Below are 17,793 nucleotides of genomic sequence, written 5' to 3'. Positions count from 1 at the left end.
GGCCGGCGAGGACAAGGCAGCCTTTCTTCCTGGCGCGGTATAAGAAGCCGGTTGGTGGGAGGCCCCGCACACGGGGGGCCCCGGCCGGTGTCCCCCAGCCCTCACCCCCCGCTTTGGCCCCAGCACCCCCCCAGCCACACCAAAACACCCGCCCGGGGCTGGGCGAAAGCTGCCAAAGTCCGCTGGGGCCGGTAAATAAAACAAGAGGATAAAAAGCTGCTATCAGCGAGGGGGGACGGTGAATGATTAACCCAGGGGACGCGGTGACGGGCTCTGCCCCTGCCCGTGTCACCGCTGCGTGTCCCCCTCCCTGGCCCCTCCACCCTGGGAGGGTCAGGCCCTCCCTGCGAGCACCCAGCCCCTTCGCCCACCCCGCAGCGAGAGGGAGCAGCTGCCAGCAACGCTTTTATTGGAAGTTAACCGAAAACGACAGCTACAGCCCCAAAATATTTAAATAATTTTCAACTTTTTTGGCATTAAAAGGGAGGGGAGAGGCTGGGAGCATCCCGGTGATTTGGGGGATGCTCTTGAAGCCCCCCCCCAACAGCTACAAACTCAAAGGTCTCCAACATGGGCAAAGAAAGACCAGGAACAGCCGTGGCAGCTCAAACTCGTGCCTCTCTCAGGGGTATCGCCCCACCGCACAGAGTGAAATAAAAAAAACCCAATAATAAAGATTTCTCCTTGAAAAACCAGTGACTTTTTAAGCACGTGCCAACCAGCCGAACTGGAACGGGGTTTGGTAAACAGGAGCTTGAAAAAACAACGTAAAATTTTCAACTGGCAGCTCAATTCAAGAGATTTTTGGGGAAAAAAATACCAGAAATCTTTGGGTTTTTGCATCCAGCACCTGCATGAGCTGGCGGGAGGAGCATCACCTTTAGGGCTCATTTCCTCAAACCCTTTTAATGGGAGGACTGGAAAGCAGTGGGCAGAGGGTGGCGGCCCTGTAGCAGCGGGATTTTGCTCCAGAAAAATCCTGGAGCAAAAAAAAATGGGATAAATGGGATTTATCCCAAGATAAATGGGATAAATGGGAGCCCACAGCTCCGGGGCCCTGCCGCCACGCCTGAGCACCCTCCTAAAACAACAATAAAAATGAACCTAAGAAACCATGTGTGGAAATAACATCTTAAAAAAAACCACAACCATACTTAAGGGAAGAAAGTCCCTCTTGTAGGAGGCTGCACACGCCGAGGCAAGCCCCTCACCCCGCGTCGTGGCGGCTAGAGGAAGAAGAGCTTGTCGCAGAGCTGGGCGCTGGGCTCGCGGCGCAGGATGCGCCCCGAGAGGAAGGCCAGCTTGTGGGCGTACCGGCACGGGGCAGGGACCCGGATGGTGCCCGGCCAGTTCCAGTAGAGGTGGCACAGCTTGAAAGTCAACCTGGGGACGAGCGAGAGGAGCAAGAGGAGAAGGGGGTTAGTGCTGCCCGGCGGGGGGGTGCTGGGGGGCCGTGTCCTGCTCCCTAAGTGCTGGGGCAGGTCGGCGCTGGCTCCAGCTGAACCTGCTCGCAGGGGTGTTTTCTTCCCGACTGCAGGAGTTGAAGGTCGGGCTCTGAGTGCATTAATGAGCGCTCTGAACCCGCAGCAGCCGCCCTGCCCGGCCAGCGCCGGGGGGACACAGCGGCTCCTTCGTCACCGTTGCAATTAAATCTTGCCCAGAGAGGAGGCAGGATGGATGCCACCCGCCTCCTCATCCTCACCTGCTGTCATAGAATCACAGACTCGTTTAGGGCAAGAGGACACAGCCTCAAGCTTGGCCAGGGGAGGGTCAGGTTGGACATCAGGAAGCATTTCTTCTCAGCAAGGGTCATTAGCCATTGGAAGGGGCTGCCCAGGGAGGTGGTGGAGTCACCATCTCTGGAGGGGTTTAAGAAAAGGCTGGACATGGCACTTAGTGCCATGGTCTAGTTGACAGGGTGGTGTCAGGGCCATGGCTGGACTCAATGAGCCCAGAGGGCTCGTCCAACCTCATTGAGTCTGGGATTCTGTTTGGGTTGGAAAGAACCTTTCAGATCATGAAGGTCCAACCCTTAACCCAGCCCTGCCAACTCCTCCCAGCGTGAGGAGCAGCCTCAGCCCAGTGCCCGCACAGGTTACCTGCTGCCCTCCCCACCAGCTCCAGGGGACTGCTTGGCAAAAACCCCCCCCACATTTCTGGGGGTCAGAAGGGGGTCCCAGTGCCTGCCCTTACCTCTGCAGGTGCTCGCAGCTCAGGTTGGCCGTGTTCAGCACGCAGACGTAGCGCGTGGGGGTGCCGCAGCCCTGGCGAGAATGGTGGGACAACAGAAAGAAATCCTGCCTGAGAGGGAGACAAGAGGTTTTTGCACACCAGGAGTTTTTTTACACCATTTTTTTGCACCCCAGGGTTTTTTTTTGCACCCCAGGGTGGTTGTTTTGCACCCCAGGGATTTTTTTTGCACCCCAGGGTGGTTGTTTTGCACCCCAGGGTGGGTTTTTTTAGCACCCCAGGGTGTTTCTTTGCACCCCAGGGGTTTTTTTTTTGCACCCCAGGGGGGTTTTTTGCACCCTGGGGTGTTTTTTTTGCACTCCAGAGTTTTTTTTTAGCACCCCAGAGGTTTTTTTTTGCACCCCAGGGTGGGTTTTTTGCACCCCAGGGTGGGTTTTTTGCACCCCAGGGTGGGTTTTTTGCACCCCAGGGGTGGCTTTTCCACCCCATGCAGCTTTTCTGCCACTCACCATTCCGAGCTGGTGACCGTGTGGTCGATGACCGTCCCAGGAGGAGGGGAGGTGAATTGTTCCCCCGTGAGGGCGTAGAAGTTGGTGCTGATTTGTTTCTGCACCACCACGACCACCATGCTGGGCTGGTAGTTCTGAAAGTTGTCGAAGCACTTCTGCATCTGCGGGATCTCGTACTTGAGCACGGTGTCGAGCTGGCTGTCGGACACGCCGTCCCTGTACACGACAATCTTCTGGGGCAAACAGTGGTTCATCTGGGGAAGCAGAAATCACAGAATCACTCAGGTTGGAAGAGCCCTCTGGGCTCATCGAGTCCAACCATTGCCCTGACACCACCATGGCAACTAGACCAGGGCACTAAGTGCCATGTCCAGGCTTTTCTTAAACCCCTCCAGAGATGGTGACTCCACCACCTCCCTGGGCAGCCCCTTCCACTTCCCCCATTGCAAACGAATCCCAGGGGCAGGTTCACACGTTGCCCGAGATAAGGGCGAGCCTCCCCGGGCTGCGTCGGTCCAAAGGCTGCCGGGGATGTTTGCTCACTCACCAAGGTTTGGGGTGTTTTTCCCTTGCTTTGAGGAGATATTAAACCCCAGGAGGGGCTTTTTTTGACAGCGCCGAGGGTGTTTGGCCTCACCTGGTGGAAGTGATGGAGGGCACTGGACAGGCAGAGCCGCAGGCTGTCAGCGATCTCCTGCTGGGGCATCTGGAAGACCACCCTGGAGTACCACTTGGTGAGGATGCTGGGGATGGACAGGGGACAAGCATCACCCCTCTCCCAGGAAAGGGGAGGCAGCAGCGACGCTGGTGTGGGACCCCCACCCGCACCCCCAGGGAGGAAGGGGAGGAAAACCTTCCCCTTGGGGCCCCACGTACTGGTTCATGCTGGCCACGAAGCCGATGACGGAGGGCCCTTGGCTGCGGCTGTGGCCGACGTCCATGCCGACGACCATCAGGTGTTTCTGGGGGGCAGGAAAAAGGCAGGTGGGAGTTAGGGATAAGTCAGACACCCCCGGGCTGCCCTGCCAAGATCCCTCCAAACGCCAAGGACGTTGCACGGGCAAAACGGAGACACCGACCCCGATTCTGCAGATGGTTCATCTGCACCCCCCAAGGGAAGCCCGTGAGCACAACATTTTACACCCCAGAGCTTGCAAACTCATTGCACGTGTGCCTCGTGGCCTCGCCCGCCTTACCAGGGGGATGTCGACCCCCCAGAGCTCGCCGCCCAGTTTGCAGTTTATCTGCAGCAGGATTTTCTGGACCACGCTCCTCATCTTGGCCGAGTGGCCCGTGAGGGTCTGCGCGTTGATGACCTGCGAGGAGGTAGAAAGAAACCAGGGAGAAGCGAGGCTGGAGATGCTTCCTCGGAGCTCAGTGGTGCCCCTTCCACCCGAGCCCCTCGCCTTACCTGGGAGGGCACCGGGGACTGCACACAGCACAGCTTCTTGATGGCCCCGTACAGATCCTCCCGGCTGCTGGAGATGATGCACAGGAGCAGCTGCACCTTGTCCTGGGGGGGGAGCAGAGCAGGGGAGGGCGATGCAGGAGCACTGGGTGCAGGAGCCCCCCGAGAACACCCACCAGCTCTCCCCAGCAGACACATTAACCTGTGCTATCCCCCCCAAACCCCCCCCCACCTCCTCACCTCGCTACCCAAAACGCTTTGTATGGTCTTGGCGTAGGTCTCGATGCGGTCGTCCTTGAGCTCCACCAAGGAGGGCCGGCTGACCTGCATGCCCATGGGGCCGCAGACGCTCTCCATGGCGCCCACCAGACCCTTCGCCAGGTCCTGCAGGCGCCTGGGGTAAACCAGCAGCCAGTAACTCATGGCGATCTAGGAGAGAGGCGAGGACAGCCCTTGCCTGGGGGCCGCGGCTGCTGAACCACGCAGCTCCCAGCCCTGCAGCACACCTGGGAGAGGGAAAACGGCCTGAGAGGAACTGAAAGGGCACAGAGCATTGGATTCCTGCAGCCTGGAAGGCTTCAGCCACGCCAGGAGGAGGTGAGAAAGCAGCCCACGTACCTCTAACCTCCTTAGGAAAAACGGGCTGAAGCATAAAGCCAACATAAATAAGGGAAGGGTTTGAGCTCGAACAGGCTCGAACGAGAGCGGGGCGGACGGGCTGCCAGCACTGAGAAAACACACCCTGGTTTTCAAACAAGGGGATGTTGTTGCCAGGGCCAAAGCCACGGGCTCACCGTTGAGATGGAGGCTTCTCGCGTCACCTCCTTGCTCCAGCTCAGGTCCTCGGCGGGGACGAAGGAGCTGTGCCGCAGGTTGATCCTCTCCACGGGCAGGATTCGGCCCTGGGTCTGACCGGAGCAGAAACCCACGGCAGCTCCGGTGCCGCCGTGGCACAGCCGGTGCCCCCATTCCAACGGGGGGGAGCTCAGAGCCCGGCCCCCCCCGCAGCCCTTACCCTGTGGATGTCCGAGTCCAGGGTGAGCCCCCAGCGCATCAGCTCCTGCGAGGCCTCGGGGGTCTCCTTGATCCGGCGCAGGAGGCTGGTCACGCGCGTGTAGTGCTGCTTGGGGCTCTGCCGCATCTCCCGCGTCACGTCCTGCGGCGGGTGGGCACGGGAGGAGTCGGGCTGGGGCACCCCCGGGTGCCACGGGGGGCTCAGCTCTCCGGGGAAGCAGGGACCATCAGGTGCAAACACGCTCTGACCTTCATCATCCGACTGTCCTTCCTCATCTCGGAGACCCCAGTCATGAAGGTGATCTCTGGCACGAGCAGCACCAGGTCCAGCCGACGCTGCAGGGAAGGGGACCGGCACCGTCAGCACCCCGAGGGGGCTGCAAGCCCCTGCCCTCCCAGCCACGGGCACAACAGGGGCTGAAGGAGCTGAGAAAAGACCGTAGGTCTCCAGTTTTCCCTGCCCAGGTCCCAGTGCCTGGCTCACCTTCCCCTCCGGCGTCCGTTTTTCCCTGGGTCTGTGGACAAGCAGCGGCTGGTCCAGCTCCCTGACGGTGACCCCGTAGGCTTTGCTGGAAAAACAAGAGGGAGGTGGCATCAGGTGAGACGTTCCCGCTCCTGCTCAGCCACCTGAGCTCATCCCAAGGGATGCTCCAGCAGGTCCCTACCTGTAGTAGTCCACGAAGGTGATGTGCTCGCCGCTGGCCAGGGTGAAACTGTCCCTCGGGCTCTTGTTCCAGTCGATGTCGTCGACGCGGTAGGTGCGGTTGTTGTAGCGGGTGATGACCGTGTTGCCCACCAGCTGCTTGGTGCACTCGTCCTGGAAGCTGCTGGCGCTTCGCTTGTAGATGCTGTGCCTGCAGTGGAGAGAGGAGGAGGAGGAGGAGTGGCTCACGGTGATGCTACCCCAAAAATAAAATGCCTTTTGCCAATTGGCACCGGTGGCCCGTGGCCTGGTGACTGTGGCTAGCATTGCCCTCGCCGAGAGCCAGCCCTGGGCACGCAGCTGCTGGAAAACCCCCCTCATCCCTAAAGCCCCACAGGGTTTCTCTGGGGGTTTTTTCCCTTCTCTTACATGAAATCCAGGACAGAATCGCTGCAGATGACTTTGTGGGTGGCGTCGATCAAGAGGAAGAGGCCGCCGTCCGTCTTCCGGATGCTCACAGAGTATCCCGGCCAAATCTGCAGCCTGTGCCCCGAGGGGAAGATGCCCGACGGCGCCTGGGTTACACCGGAGCCACCCGCACGGCGCTGCCAGAGGAGCCGGGCAGCCGTCCCGCTCGCCAAGAACGCTCAAAACACACAGGGATTTATTTCCCAGCTGGCTGCCAGCTTCCAGCTAATAACCCCTGAATTGCACTCCAGAACACAGGCGCTCTGAGGGCAGGCTGACCAGAGCTGGCCTGGCAAAGACTTCTGAATTTCCAGCCTGGCACAACTGTCTGGGGGGACAGGGATGTCCCTGGCTCACGCAGCAACAGGGGGAAACCACGTCCAGCGCTCACCTGTAATGCTGCAACACGATGGCCTGGGCAGGTTCAAAGAAATTTCTCCCAACAAGCTGCATATCTAAGATCCTCATCACCCTAGGAAAGAAAAACAAGAGTGGGATGGGCTCAGGCTCAGAGGGAGGAGGAGGAGGAGGAGGAGGAGGGTCTCCTCCAGAGCTCGGGGAGGGTCTCTGCTGTCCCTCACCTCCGGAAAACCACGTTGTAAAAGGGGATGCAGAGATCCGAGCTGGGCTCGAGGACCTTGGTCATCTGGATGGTGATGGTGATCTCCTCCCCGTCGCTCCTCCTCCGAGCCTTCAGACTGACCGGCTGAGGGGCGGGAGGGATGGAGAGCCGGGGGGGGCATCCCCGCGTCCCCAAACGGGCTACAACCACCCCACCCCGGGGCGGATCGCATGAGCCCTTACCTGGGGCAGCAGGATGGGCAGGAAGAGGATGGAGCCATCGAAGGCGGTCACGGCCCCGGTCACTGCCCGGTGCTCCTTCAGCATGGCGAAGCGCGTGGCCCTGCACTCCACCTCGGGGCTGCCGGAGATGGGGACGCATCACTGGAAAAGTCCTTGGTCCTTTACCCTCCTCTGCCCCACCACGAGACCCTGCTCAGCACCCCAAAACCCCACGAGGGGGGAACAGCCCGAGCTCAGCTGCTTTGCTGCCCTGCAGCAGCTCTGCCGTGGCCGCGCCGGCCGCTCCATCTAGTGGCTACCAGCACGGAGGGAGGGAGAGACGTGGAGGGCTCTGCTCAGGGGCACCCACCCTTCGAGGGGCTGCGGGGGAGCCCGGCCCCCCATGCCCACGCCAGTACCTGAAGGTAACGTGGTACTGGTAGACAGCTTCGTTCTGGCAGTGGATTTTAACTGAGTTCAGCCCCACTGTTAACGTGGTTCCCTTTGCCGCCGGCTTCGTCCCCGGTGCCCTAGGAGAGACGGGCAGAGGCAGCACGGCCAGCCGCGACCCCAGCCAGCGCCCAGAACCCAGGGCCGGGGCTCGCCGATGCGTCACTTACGGTCTGCTGGCAGCCGGAGGGGTCCCTGGGGAGGGTGTGGGCAGCAGGGAGGGCCGGGGGCCCAGCGGGCACACGGTGGGCACAGCAGTGGCGCAGGGTTTCCCGCGGGACAGCAGGGCAGCAGCTCTCCCGGGGGGGCCGGGCAGCGTGTCCCCTCTGCCTCGCCCCTGGATCCTGCGTCCCCAGGGTGGGCAGAGGTGAGCCCCGGCACGCTGGGGACACGTCGGCGGCATCCTGGCTGCAAACCCCCAACAACGGCCTCCCCACCACCCCACTGACCCCTGGTGCAACCCCCCCCCTCTGGCAGCCAGGTCTCCCCCCTCGTGCCCCACACGTGGCGGGGGGTCCCTGCCCCACGATGCTCAAGACGGTGAGTTTTGGCACCGAGCCGCCGAGCTGGCTGTGGCACCATGGCACCGAGGGCGCGGAGCAGAGGGCGGCGTGGGCACTGGCTTGCTCACACCATCGGTGTCACTCGCAGAGCAGCCCCCGGCCCCCCCATCACCAGGGCTGTTAATTAAACCACCAGAAGGACACAAGGCCAAGGTCTGGGGGGACAAGGGGGCCAGGGGGGACTCACCGCCCGCAGGTGGGGAGCACAGCTGCCACCGCCTTGTCATCCTCCACTGCCGGGCTGCGCCACGCTGGATCCCCCGCTGCGCCGGTGGTGCCGCGGCCTGCGGGAAGGAGAGGGCATGGTGGGTGGGTGGGTGGGGGGAGACCAGGCTGGGCCTCCCCAGCCCCCCCCCAGGCACAACCACCTACCGAGGGTCTGGTGCCCCGGCTCCAGCGAGGGGACAGGCCGCTCGCCCAGGCCCAGCCCGCGCAGCAGGGCCGAGAGTGGCTCCGGGGAGGGCCAGGGCTCAGGCAGGCGAGGCCGGGCCAGGCGCTGGACGCGGCCCGGGAGCCCGCTCAGCGGGGCCGAGAGCGGCTCCACGGAGGGCTGGGGCTTGGGCCGGCCAGGCCGGGGCGGGGGCTGGGTGTGTCCCGGGAGCTCCCGCAGCCTGCCCGGGGCAGCGGGGCCGGGGCCGGGCAGGCGGAAGGGCGCGGTGGGCTCCATAACGGCCCCGTCGACAGACCCGCCCGCGCAGCCGAGCACGCCGGCACCGCCGCACTGCGCAGGCGCGGCCCCGCCCACCGCCGCGGCCCCGCCCCTCAGCGGCCGCTCGGCGGCCACGCCCCCCAGAGGGGAGGGGCTTCAGCACCGCGGACAGCGCCCGCCAAGGGGGCGGGGCCTGAGGGGGGCGTGGCCTGAGCGGCCGAGGGGGCGTGGCCTGGGCGGGGGGCGGGGCAGGAGCACGTGGAGGGGGGTAAAATGGGCTGGGGCAGGGGGGCAACAGCAGAGGGGCAAGCGCAGGCCCAGCCCCGCTCTGCACAGGCACGCGGTGCCTCGCTGTCTTGGGGGACACGCAGGGGGGATTTGGCTCCACGGTGGGGGGCAGTTGGGTGATGGTGACCCCCCCCCACCTCAAGACACGCAGCCTCCTGGCACCCCGACAGCGGTGGGGCGGCGGGCGCTCACTGGCCCCCCTGTGCTGCAGCAGGGGCTGGTGGGGGGGTGGGGGGCAATGCTGGTCCCCGGGGGGTCACACGCACCCTGCTGCCTCCATGTTGCCCCCAGCTGCCTGCCCCTGGGGTGCTCAGGCCCCTGGCACAGCACCAGAGACAGGCGGATTCTGCTCGCCGAGCCCTGGCACCACGTGGGGGCCCCCCCGGCTCTCCCAAGGCAGCAGCGGGTGAGTGCGCAGCCGAGGACACAGCCCTGGGTGCCAGCAGCACGCCAGGGACAGGGGACAGGGCCTGACAGGCTGGTGACAACCGGTTGGGCAGGCGGCGCCGAGGAGACGGAGCAGCCCCACAGAGGGGAAAAAAAGAGGTTTTTATTCCACATTTCTCCCCCCAGGCGTTTGTCCGGCTCCCCCCAGCGTGTGCACAGCTGCTGGAGAGCCGGGGGGACACCACGGTCCGGCACATCCAGAGAGCCGTGACATGGGGGCAGCCACGGCCCCTGGCTGTTCTGCACTGGGGGGGCAGAGCCAGAGCCCCCTGCCCCAGTGCTGCCCCCCTGCATGGCCGGGAAGGAGGCAGGAGCTGGCCCTGCGCCCGACGCCTGCACAAGACACCTCTCCCTGTCCCGAAGGCACGGCTGGAGGGGCTGAGGGTAGAGCCGGGGTGCTGCAGGGTCCCCACGGGGTGTGGGACTGGGCCCTCCCGGCCCCCCCTGGGCTACCGGTGCCGGTGCTCCAGCAGAGCCTCGAAGTCCGGGGAACAAACCAGCTTGTGCTTCACGTGGCCCAGGACGATCATCTCGCCCGTCCGGTTGTCCCCGATGCCAACGGACACCAGCTCCTTTCCAGAGGGGAGAAACACCTGTGAGCAGCCCACTCCCACAGAAAACCCTTTAACTGTGGTGGGAGAAGGGCCGAGGTCCCTGCTCGCTGTGGGGGGTTTGTGTCCCCCTGCTACCCCACACCCTGGGGACAACAGCAGGATCCTTCCCCCCCTACTGCCAGCCCCATCACGTAAGGGCCAGCACGACCCTGCTCCCCCCCGATGGTCCTAGGGACGCCCAAGGGGCTATTTTGGGGTGCAGCCCCACAAATCAGATCCGCAGCACCCTCCTCCCCCAGCCCCTCTACCTGCAGAAAGGAGCAGGGGGTCCCCATGGTCACGTCCAGGGTCACCTTGCCCAGCACCAGCTGCACCTTCCCCGACTTGCGGATGAGCAGTTTCCCCACCTGCCCCTCGGGGAGGTCGGCCAGGGTGCAGGTATTCTCTGCCTGCCTCGCCTCCTGCCGAGGGACACCACGGGATGGTGGGGGGGGGGACATCACCCCGCTGCCCCCCCACCCCGCCGAGCCCCTACCTGGCTCTTCTCCTGCTTCACCACCACCACTTGTCCCTCCTCGTTCTGCAGCTCCGTCTTGATGGGTTTGGTGTCCTGGGTGGGCGGCTGGCCGGGCAGCGTGTCGGGCAGCTGGAGGAAGAGCAGCTCCTCCTCGGCAGACAGGCTCAGCCGCTGCAGCAGCTCGGCCACCGAGACATCCCGGGGGAACCCGGGGGGTCCCTTGGTCTGCGTCGGCGTGAGCGGGGGGTCCTCATCGCACGGCTCTTCCTTCACTGGCACCGGGAGGGAGAGGCGGCGGGTGGGCACGGGGAGGGGGGAGCAGCCCCCCCAGCCCCTGCCCGCCAGGGTCCCCCCCCCTCCCAGCACACCTTTCACCGCTGGCGGGTCCAGCTCCATCTTCTCCTCCTTGGGGCTGGGCAGCCAGGGCTGGGAGTCCTCCTGCTCCGCTGCCTCCTCCTTGAAGAGCCAGCCCGAGTGGGCCAGCGGCAGCTGCACCGGCTTGTTACGGATGTCGTTCTTCAGCCCCGGGTCATCGAGGAACTGCGGGGACAGGAGAGGGGACACTCAGCACCAGCCCGGTGGCACCAAAGCTCCCCCCTGCCACCAGCCCCACTCACATCATCCTTCTGCAGCATCCGCAGGATCTGCTTCGTCTCCTCGTCCGTCTCCCTCTTCTCCTTCTTGATGTTGATGATGTGGGACGGGCCGAAGTCCGACATGTCCACTGTCTTGTCCCAGGAGCCTGCTGGGGAGAGGGGAGCAGCCCTGGGGTGAGCCCCGAGCTGGGCAGGATGGCCCCGAGACCCCCCCCCTGGGGAAGGGGCGGGGGGCAGCTCCTGTTACCTTTCTTCTTCATCATTTCAGCAGGGCCCTGCTCGAAGATGGAGTGGGACTGGATAACCTCGGGCCGGCCCCGGCCCCGGCCGTGCCCATCGCGCTGCCAGTCCCGGTCCCGCTCCTTCTTCTCCTTCTTCACGGAGACATCCTCTCTGGGCCTGGGGAGCGGGGAGGCGGCCTGTCACCCCCACCCCCGTCCCCCGTCACCCTCCTGGCAGCGGGTCCCCATCTCAGGGCACGTTTTGCCCACCAAGACCCCGCCGCGCAGGTACCCGCTGGCAAAGCCGCCTCCGCACCCCAGGGAAACGCTTACGAGGCCACTTACTCTTCCTTGATCTTCCTGCTAATTATGTTGGGGGTGAAGGTTTTCTGCAAACGAGAGCAGAGGAACAAGTCACTGCACGAGCGCAGATAAGCAACAGAAACCAAACCGGTCACGGGGCGGGAGGAGGAGGCGGCTGGGGACCCCGGAGCACCCCAAACCCCCCCGGGCTACCGCTCCTGGGATCCCTCCTCACACCCCACCTGCGCCGTGGGGGTCCCCAAGCACCCATACCCCAAGCGGTGGGGCAGAATGCAGGGTGACCCCCCCCCAAGGGTGGGTTTTGGGGAGCCACCCCCAGGGTACTCACCTTCTTCACGCCTCCCAGGGTGAGGTCTCGGGAGCGGATGGAGGGCAGGCGCCCGGGGCTGAGTGGGGGGGCAGCCGGGCGCCTCCCGAGCAGCCCCCGTGCCCCGGGCAGCCCCGGCCGCAGGCTGCCCGGTGAGCCCGTGTCACCTGCGCCCCCCTCCGCCATCCTGGCCCTGGGGGGGGGCACACGGTCAGGCAGGGGGCTCAGCCCCCCCTCCCGCACCCCCAAACAGGACCAAGGGGTATACCCCACCCCAGGGTGCTCCCCCCACCCATGCACCCCCCAGGGCCCACTTGCATCCCCCTCCTGCACCCCCAAACTGGGCCCACTCGCACCCCCCTCCCCAGGGGGGCTCAGGAACCCCCCGGGACCCGCTTTCATCCCCCTCCGCAGGGCGTTCACCCCCCCACCCACCCCCAAACAGCGCCCACTCGCACCCCTCACCCCAGGGGGCTCATCCCCCCACGCACACCCCCCGGACCCGCTCGCCCTCCCCTCCCGCACCCCCCCCGTACCCCCGCACCCCACCACGCCGCCCCTTACCCTGCCCGGGCAGCCACGGGCTCACCGCCCCACTGCGCATGCGTGCCGTGCGACCGGACCTTCCCGGAGCGACGCCGCTGCCGCCATCTTTGTTACGGGCGCGCAGGGCTCGTCAATGAGCCGCCATCTTTGTGCTTGGCACTGCGCAGCCCCATGGTGAAGGTGCAGGCGCCATCTTTGTGACGGGCAGTGCCCGGCCTTGGGCGCAGTATGGGAGGGGACAGTGGGGAAAAGGGGGGTCACTCACCCCTTTATTTGCCCCCCCCGGGCTGCTTGGGCTGCAGCCACCCCCCCAGTGTCCCCTACAGTGTCCCCTACAGTGTCCCCTACAGCCCTGGGGGGGACCCTACCAGGCTACAGCCCCCCAGCGTGGGCACCCCACACACTTAGGGTCTAGGAGGGTGGGGGGCAATGATTTTTTTTGGGGTGCTCGCCCCCCCACCTCAAACAAACCCCTCACCCACCCCCCGACAATGGTGTCCCTTATCATCATCATCAAACCAGCAAGATCCTCCACCCCTGGGCTCTGCACCCACGTTTTCCCACGGGGTTCCTGTGTGGGTGCCAGCACCCAGTGCACCCCATTTTGGGGGGCTGAGGGGGGGTGGCCCGGTTGTGCCCGTGGCACAACCGGGCCACCCCCCCTCAGCCCCCCAAAATGAGGGGGGGGGTCAAGCCAGAGCCACCCACCACCCCACCCACAACCACCCCCTCTCCTGACGCCGCACACAACCCGCCACCCCATTGGCAGAACAAGCAGAGGGGTTTTTTTTTCCCTTCTCCGAGCTGCTCAGATATATATTTTTCCCCTTTCTATTTTTTTTTTCTCTCCCTTCCCCTCCTCTGGAGGGTGTTTGCTATTTCCGAGCTGGCTGGGAGGATCCCAGTCGCAGCGAACAGCAGGCAGCGACGCGGCATCATCGCCGGGTACCGCTGCCACCCAGCTCTCCCCGCCATCCCTTACCCTGCTTTGCCTCGCCTCACCTTACCCTGCCACCCCACCGCCACCCTACCGCACCCCAGCAGCCCCCCGGCACGGCCAGGTAAGGGCCTCCTCGCCATCGTGCTACCGGCAACCTCCTGATGGCATCGGCTGAGCTGCTTAGGGGACACGGTGGCATCAGCTGAGCCCTGGCAGGGGTTGCTTAGGGGGCATGAGGTGCATGGGGACGTGGGGGACACGGTCACACTGGGCATCACGACCCGGCTGCAAAGCTCTTGGTGCAGGGTGAGACCCCCCGCGCCACCGCCGGGCACGGGAACGGGGCAGCGGGCTGGCACGATGTCCCCAAATCGGTGACCTTCTGCTCTGCCCAAGGGTGGCGGGTGGGGGGTGTGCTTGGGGTGACAACCAGCTGACGGGGTCTGGCTGGTGCAGCTCGCCGCAGGGCACCCCCGGCTCTGCGCACATCATGGTGGGGGGCGTGCGTGGCCGTGGGCGACGGTGGGAGCGCGCCCACGGGTGCCCACGGGTGCCCACGCACGGGGTGGATGTGCCCGTGGGTGCTGAGAGGTGTTGGCACCCCGGCACGGCGGCGGCGGTGGGGGGGTGCGGAGGAGCCCGGGGGTGGGTGGCCGTGGGCATGCGTGTGTGAGCCGTGGGGGGTGCGTGGGGGGCGGCGGGCGCGTTGGCAACCCTGCGGTGCCATGGCTCGGGTGGGTGCCACAGCTTGGTGGGTGCCACAGCTCAGGTGGGTGCCACAGCTCGGGTGGGTGCCACAGCTTGGACGTGTGCCCACCACGGCACTGCCACTCGCTGCCCTGGGGTCCTTACCGGGGTGCAGGGTGGGGGGCACCCACCCCCCAGCCCCCCTTAACGCATCCCCTGGCTCCCGTGCCCTGGTACCACCAACCACACCCACCGCGCCCGTGCAACCCCCACCCCAGGGTGCAAAGCCCCCGCTCGTGCACCCACCCCAGGGTGCAGGGGGCAAGCGCAGCCCCGGACCTGGGGAAACTGAGGCACGCAGCGGCCGTGGGCCAGGGCAAAGGCGGATCCAGCTTTTCCAGTGCCAGCCGCCTGCGTGCAACCCTCCCCTCTCCCAGCACTCCCTCCGCTCCCCTTGTTTTTCTTTCCCCACCCGGTGTTGAGCAAACCCCGAAACAGCCGCTGGCGACGAGCCGGGGGGAGCAGCCGGGGCCCCCGAACGGGCTTGTTCCCCAGCTCCCCGCTGCCTGCTCCTGCCCGCGCTGCCTGTTCCTGGCCGCCGGCCGCTTCCCCACCCCGGTGCCATCTGCTCCTGGCGTGGGGGTGGGCGGTGGGTGCCCCCCCGCCCTGCTCAGCACCCCCTGTGCCCGCAGGAGCTCAGCCCCTCCGGCCATGGAGCTGCTTTCCACCCCCAAAAACATCGAGATCAACAACATCACGTGCGATTCTTTCCGCATCTCCTGGGCCATGGAGAAGGGGGACCTGGAGAGGGTCACCCACTACTTCATCGACCTCAACAAGAAGGAGAACAAGAACTCCAACAAGTTCAAGCACCGGGTGAGCTGGCGAGGGGGGGGGATGCGGGACCCCCCGCCTGGGGAGACTAGAGGGGGTTTTGGGGGGGGGAAACAGGGTTATAGCCCCCTGCCACGCTGATTTGGGGACAATTCCCCCACGGGACACAGCTGGCGGAGGGGAGCGGGGTGTGACAGACCCCCCCCGAGCCCCCGCAGAGCTGCCACCCGCTCTCTCCCCCTCCCCGCGGGAGGCGAGTCACTAATTCAGGACGGTTTTAGCAGCGCCGTTGCCAGGGCGACGCTATTTAATGTTTAACATTATTTTTTTTCTTTCCCTCCTCCCCGATAATCAGGGGGGTGGTGGTGGAGGGGGGGGGTGGGATATTTTTTTTTTCCCCTGTGCCTCCCGACTTCAGCATCCGCCGTTGCCACAGAAACAGCTCTGCACTGCGGTGCTGCTCGGTGGCCTCTCGAGATGCCACCGGGAGACGGAGGGTCCCCAAGACCCCCGGAGGGGGCAGGGGGGGGCTTTGTGTCCCCATCCCAGCAGCGGCTTTGCTGGGAGGTGTTTGGGGCAGCTGGGGAGGAGGGAGCGATGCCAGGGGTGGAGCAGGGGGGGGCATCACGCTGCTTTGGGGGCGTCCCGGTCCCCGTCAATCCCCGGCGGAGGCACCGGCTGGGTGATTTGCCCATGTGGTACCCAGCAGCATCCCCTCGGCGCCGGGCAGGGATGCAGGGGTTGGGGAGGGGGTGATGCCACCCTGCCTGACCCTCACCCCCTCGGCGCAGGACGTCCCCACCAAGCTGGTGGCCAAGGCGGTGCCGCTGCCCATGACGGTGCGGGGCCACTGGTTCCTGAGCCCCCGCACCGAGTACAGCGTGGCGGTGCAGACGGCGGTGAAGCAGAGCGATGGCGAGTACCTGGTGTCGGGCTGGAGCGAGACGGTGGAGTTCTGCACCGGGGGTGAGCGCGGAGGGGGCGGCCGAGGAGCTGGGGGGGGACGGGAGCTCGCCCAAACCGGGCGGGTTGGAGCAGCTGATGAGTGGGAGGCAGGAGGAGCTGCACGGGTTTGCTGGAGGGGATGGAGCTGCCCTGATGTCCCCATCCCCGTCCCCAGACTACGCCAAGGAGCACCTGGCCCAGCTGCAGGAGAAAGCCGAGCTGATCGCCGGGCGCATGCTGCGCTTCTCCGTCTTCTACCGCAACCAGCACAAGGAGTATTTCCAGCACGTCAGGTACCCCCCGTCCCCATCCCCACCTCAGGGCCACCCGCTCCTCACCCATCCCCTGACTTAGTGTGTGCGTGTGTGTGTGTCCCTCCTCCTCCTCCTCCTCCTCCTCCTCCTCCTCCTCGCGCGCAGGATGCACTGCGGGAACGTGATGAAGCCGTCGCTGAAGGACAACAGCGGCAGCCACGGCTCGCCCACCAGCGGCATGCTGCACGGCATCTTCTTCAGCTGCAACACCGAGTTCAACACCGGGCAGCCCCCCCCAGGACTCGCCCTACGGCCGCTACCGCTTCCAGATCCCGGCTCAGCGCCTCTTCAACCCCAACACCAACCTCTACTTCGCGGACTTCTACTGCATGTACACCGCCTACCACTACGTCGTCCTGGTCCTGGCCCCCAAGGGTTCCTCGGGGGATCTCTTCTGCCGGGAGCGTCTACCCCAACTGGACATTTCCTCCAACAAGTTCCTGACGTGCTGCGTGGAGGAGGGCGAGCTGGTGTACCGCCATGCCCAGGACAGCATCCTGGAGGTCATATACACCGAGCCGGTGGACCTCAGCCTCGGCGTGCTGGGGGAGATCAGCGGCCACCAGCTCATGAGCCTCTCCACCGCCAACGCCAAAAAGGACCCCAGCTGCAAGACGTGCAACATCAGCGTGGGGCGTTAAGGGGGGGACGCGGGCAGGGCCGGGCAGGGGGACGGGCGCCCGCCGCGGGGGCTTCTCCCACGGATGCTGCAGGGTGGAGGACCCAGGTGGGTGCGGGGGACTCGGTGGGTGTAAATAGCGGCGTTGCCGGTGCCCCTGCCCGCTCCGGGAGGGGGCTGGCAGGATGCCCCCCCAGCACCCAGGCAGAGCCCGTGCTGCCCTGCGCCCCGAGGGAGGGAACCTTCATCTCCTGGACTGGCCGACCAGCATCGTCCTCGCTGGCGTGAGCCCCACGCTCTGCCCTTCGCCACGCTGCGGGACCCCCTTCCCCTCCTGTGTCCCCCCGCGTCCCCCCACTCCCCTGCGCCAGGACTCACCCCCCCGCTGGTGGCACAGCTCCCGGGGAGCCCCGGCTCTGCCAACCGGGGCTGGGGCTCCCCAGGGGGGTCACCGGAGAGGCTGGAAGCACCCCCCCCGATTCTGAACTGCTCCCGGGGACGGAGGGGTGCTCGGGCAGGGACCCCCGCTCCCGCTGGCACCGCTTTGGGGCTGCAGCCGTGGTGTGGGGGACACCGCAGGGCCCCCCCGTGCCGTGTTCGCTCTCTGCTCCAGCATCGCTCTGAGTCCCCAGCCCCGGAGGCAGCCGGAGGAGCCAGGTGAGGGGGACCGGAGCTGACCCCCACCACCCCGTCCCCCCCCTCCGCCACCGCCCCCCCCCGCATGAGCCGTCGGCAGCATGGCGCTGGCGTGCCGGCCCCCGCGGGCTGCCCGCTCCCCTCTCGGTGTACCCCCTGCACGCTGTAACGGTAGATCAACGCCCCCCCCGTCCCCGAGCATCCCCGTGCTGTGCTGGCCGTGTGTCAATAAACTGTGTGCGGTCGCCACCGGCCGTGTCACGCGCCTCTGTTCCCCGCCGGGAGCCCAGCGGACCCCGGTCCGGCTCAGGGAGAGGGGGGACAGGGCTGGGGAGGGGGGG

The 17,793-nt window shown here is 65.7% G+C and overlaps 3 protein-coding genes across 4 annotated transcripts; 1 reads left to right on the top strand and 2 right to left on the bottom strand.

Moving 5' to 3' along the window:
• Window positions 1-444: 444 nt before the first annotated feature.
• On the bottom strand, window positions 445-8,695 carry PIWIL2 (piwi like RNA-mediated gene silencing 2). Its single transcript, XM_068421294.1, has 21 exons — window positions 8,401-8,695; window positions 8,216-8,312; window positions 7,636-7,809; window positions 7,435-7,545; window positions 7,037-7,154; window positions 6,814-6,938; window positions 6,624-6,704; window positions 6,194-6,307; window positions 5,787-5,975; window positions 5,606-5,690; window positions 5,371-5,457; window positions 5,123-5,263; window positions 4,902-5,015; window positions 4,348-4,536; window positions 4,111-4,212; window positions 3,896-4,015; window positions 3,576-3,661; window positions 3,337-3,442; window positions 2,700-2,953; window positions 2,194-2,301; window positions 445-1,383 (listed from the first exon to the last, which is right to left on the bottom strand). The coding sequence occupies exons 1-21, from the start codon at window positions 8,693-8,695 to the stop codon at window positions 1,227-1,229; spliced, it is 2,853 nt and encodes a 950-aa protein (XP_068277395.1). The 3' UTR covers window positions 445-1,226.
• An 800-nt stretch (window positions 8,696-9,495) lies between these two features.
• Window positions 9,496-12,537, bottom strand: POLR3D (RNA polymerase III subunit D). Of its 2 annotated transcripts, none has more exons than XM_068421469.1 (9): window positions 12,496-12,537; window positions 11,953-12,124; window positions 11,646-11,689; window positions 11,327-11,478; window positions 11,101-11,228; window positions 10,852-11,023; window positions 10,502-10,755; window positions 10,275-10,427; window positions 9,496-9,984 (listed from the first exon to the last, which is right to left on the bottom strand). In XM_068421469.1, the coding sequence occupies exons 2-9, from the start codon at window positions 12,115-12,117 to the stop codon at window positions 9,862-9,864; spliced, it is 1,191 nt and encodes a 396-aa protein (XP_068277570.1). In that variant the 5' UTR covers window positions 12,118-12,124; window positions 12,496-12,537; the 3' UTR covers window positions 9,496-9,861. The 2 variants fall into 2 exon arrangements, with proteins under 2 accessions (XP_068277570.1, XP_068277571.1); XM_068421470.1 differs by having other exon boundaries at window positions 11,101-11,225.
• Window positions 12,538-14,815: 2,278 nt separating this feature from the next.
• Window positions 14,816-16,838, top strand: PHYHIP (phytanoyl-CoA 2-hydroxylase interacting protein). Its single transcript, XM_068421545.1, is given in 5 exon segments — window positions 14,816-14,980; window positions 15,730-15,904; window positions 16,059-16,176; window positions 16,303-16,426; window positions 16,428-16,838. Coding segments are annotated over 5 exon segments (993 nt in total).
• Window positions 16,839-17,793: the final 955 nt, after the last annotated feature.

Source organism: Nyctibius grandis, chromosome 33, assembly GCF_013368605.1.
Source record: "Nyctibius grandis isolate bNycGra1 chromosome 33, bNycGra1.pri, whole genome shotgun sequence".
In the NCBI taxonomy this organism is placed as follows: Eukaryota; Metazoa; Chordata; class Aves; order Nyctibiiformes; family Nyctibiidae; genus Nyctibius; species Nyctibius grandis.
Note: the sequence above shows the minus strand (reverse complement) of the source record. Positions and strands in the feature narration are given on the sequence as shown.

What these genes read in the sequence shown, in the direction of transcription:
- PIWIL2 (XM_068421294.1), bottom strand. Translation starts at nt 8,695, where the DNA reads ATGGAGCCCACCGCGCCCTTCCGCCTGCCCGGCCCCGGCCCCGCTGCC. An exon ending in CAGTACCACGTTACCTTCAG is followed by an intron (nt 7,155 to 7,434) that starts GTACTGGCGTGG and finishes CATCTCCGGCAG; the next exon opens with CCCCGAGGTGGAGTGCAGGG. An exon ending in AGGACAGTCGGATGATGAAG is followed by an intron (nt 5,264 to 5,370) that starts GTCAGAGCGTGT and finishes CACCCGCCGCAG; the next exon opens with GACGTGACGCGGGAGATGCG.
- POLR3D (XM_068421469.1), bottom strand. Translation starts at nt 12,117, where the DNA reads ATGGCGGAGGGGGGCGCAGGTGACACGGGCTCACCGGGCAGCCTGCGG. An exon ending in AGCAGGAAGATCAAGGAAGA is followed by an intron (nt 11,479 to 11,645) that starts GTAAGTGGCCTC and finishes CCCGCTCCCCAG; the next exon opens with GCCCAGAGAGGATGTCTCCG. An exon ending in GGATGCTGCAGAAGGATGAT is followed by an intron (nt 11,024 to 11,100) that starts GTGAGTGGGGCT and finishes CTGTCCCCGCAG; the next exon opens with TTCCTCGATGACCCGGGGCT.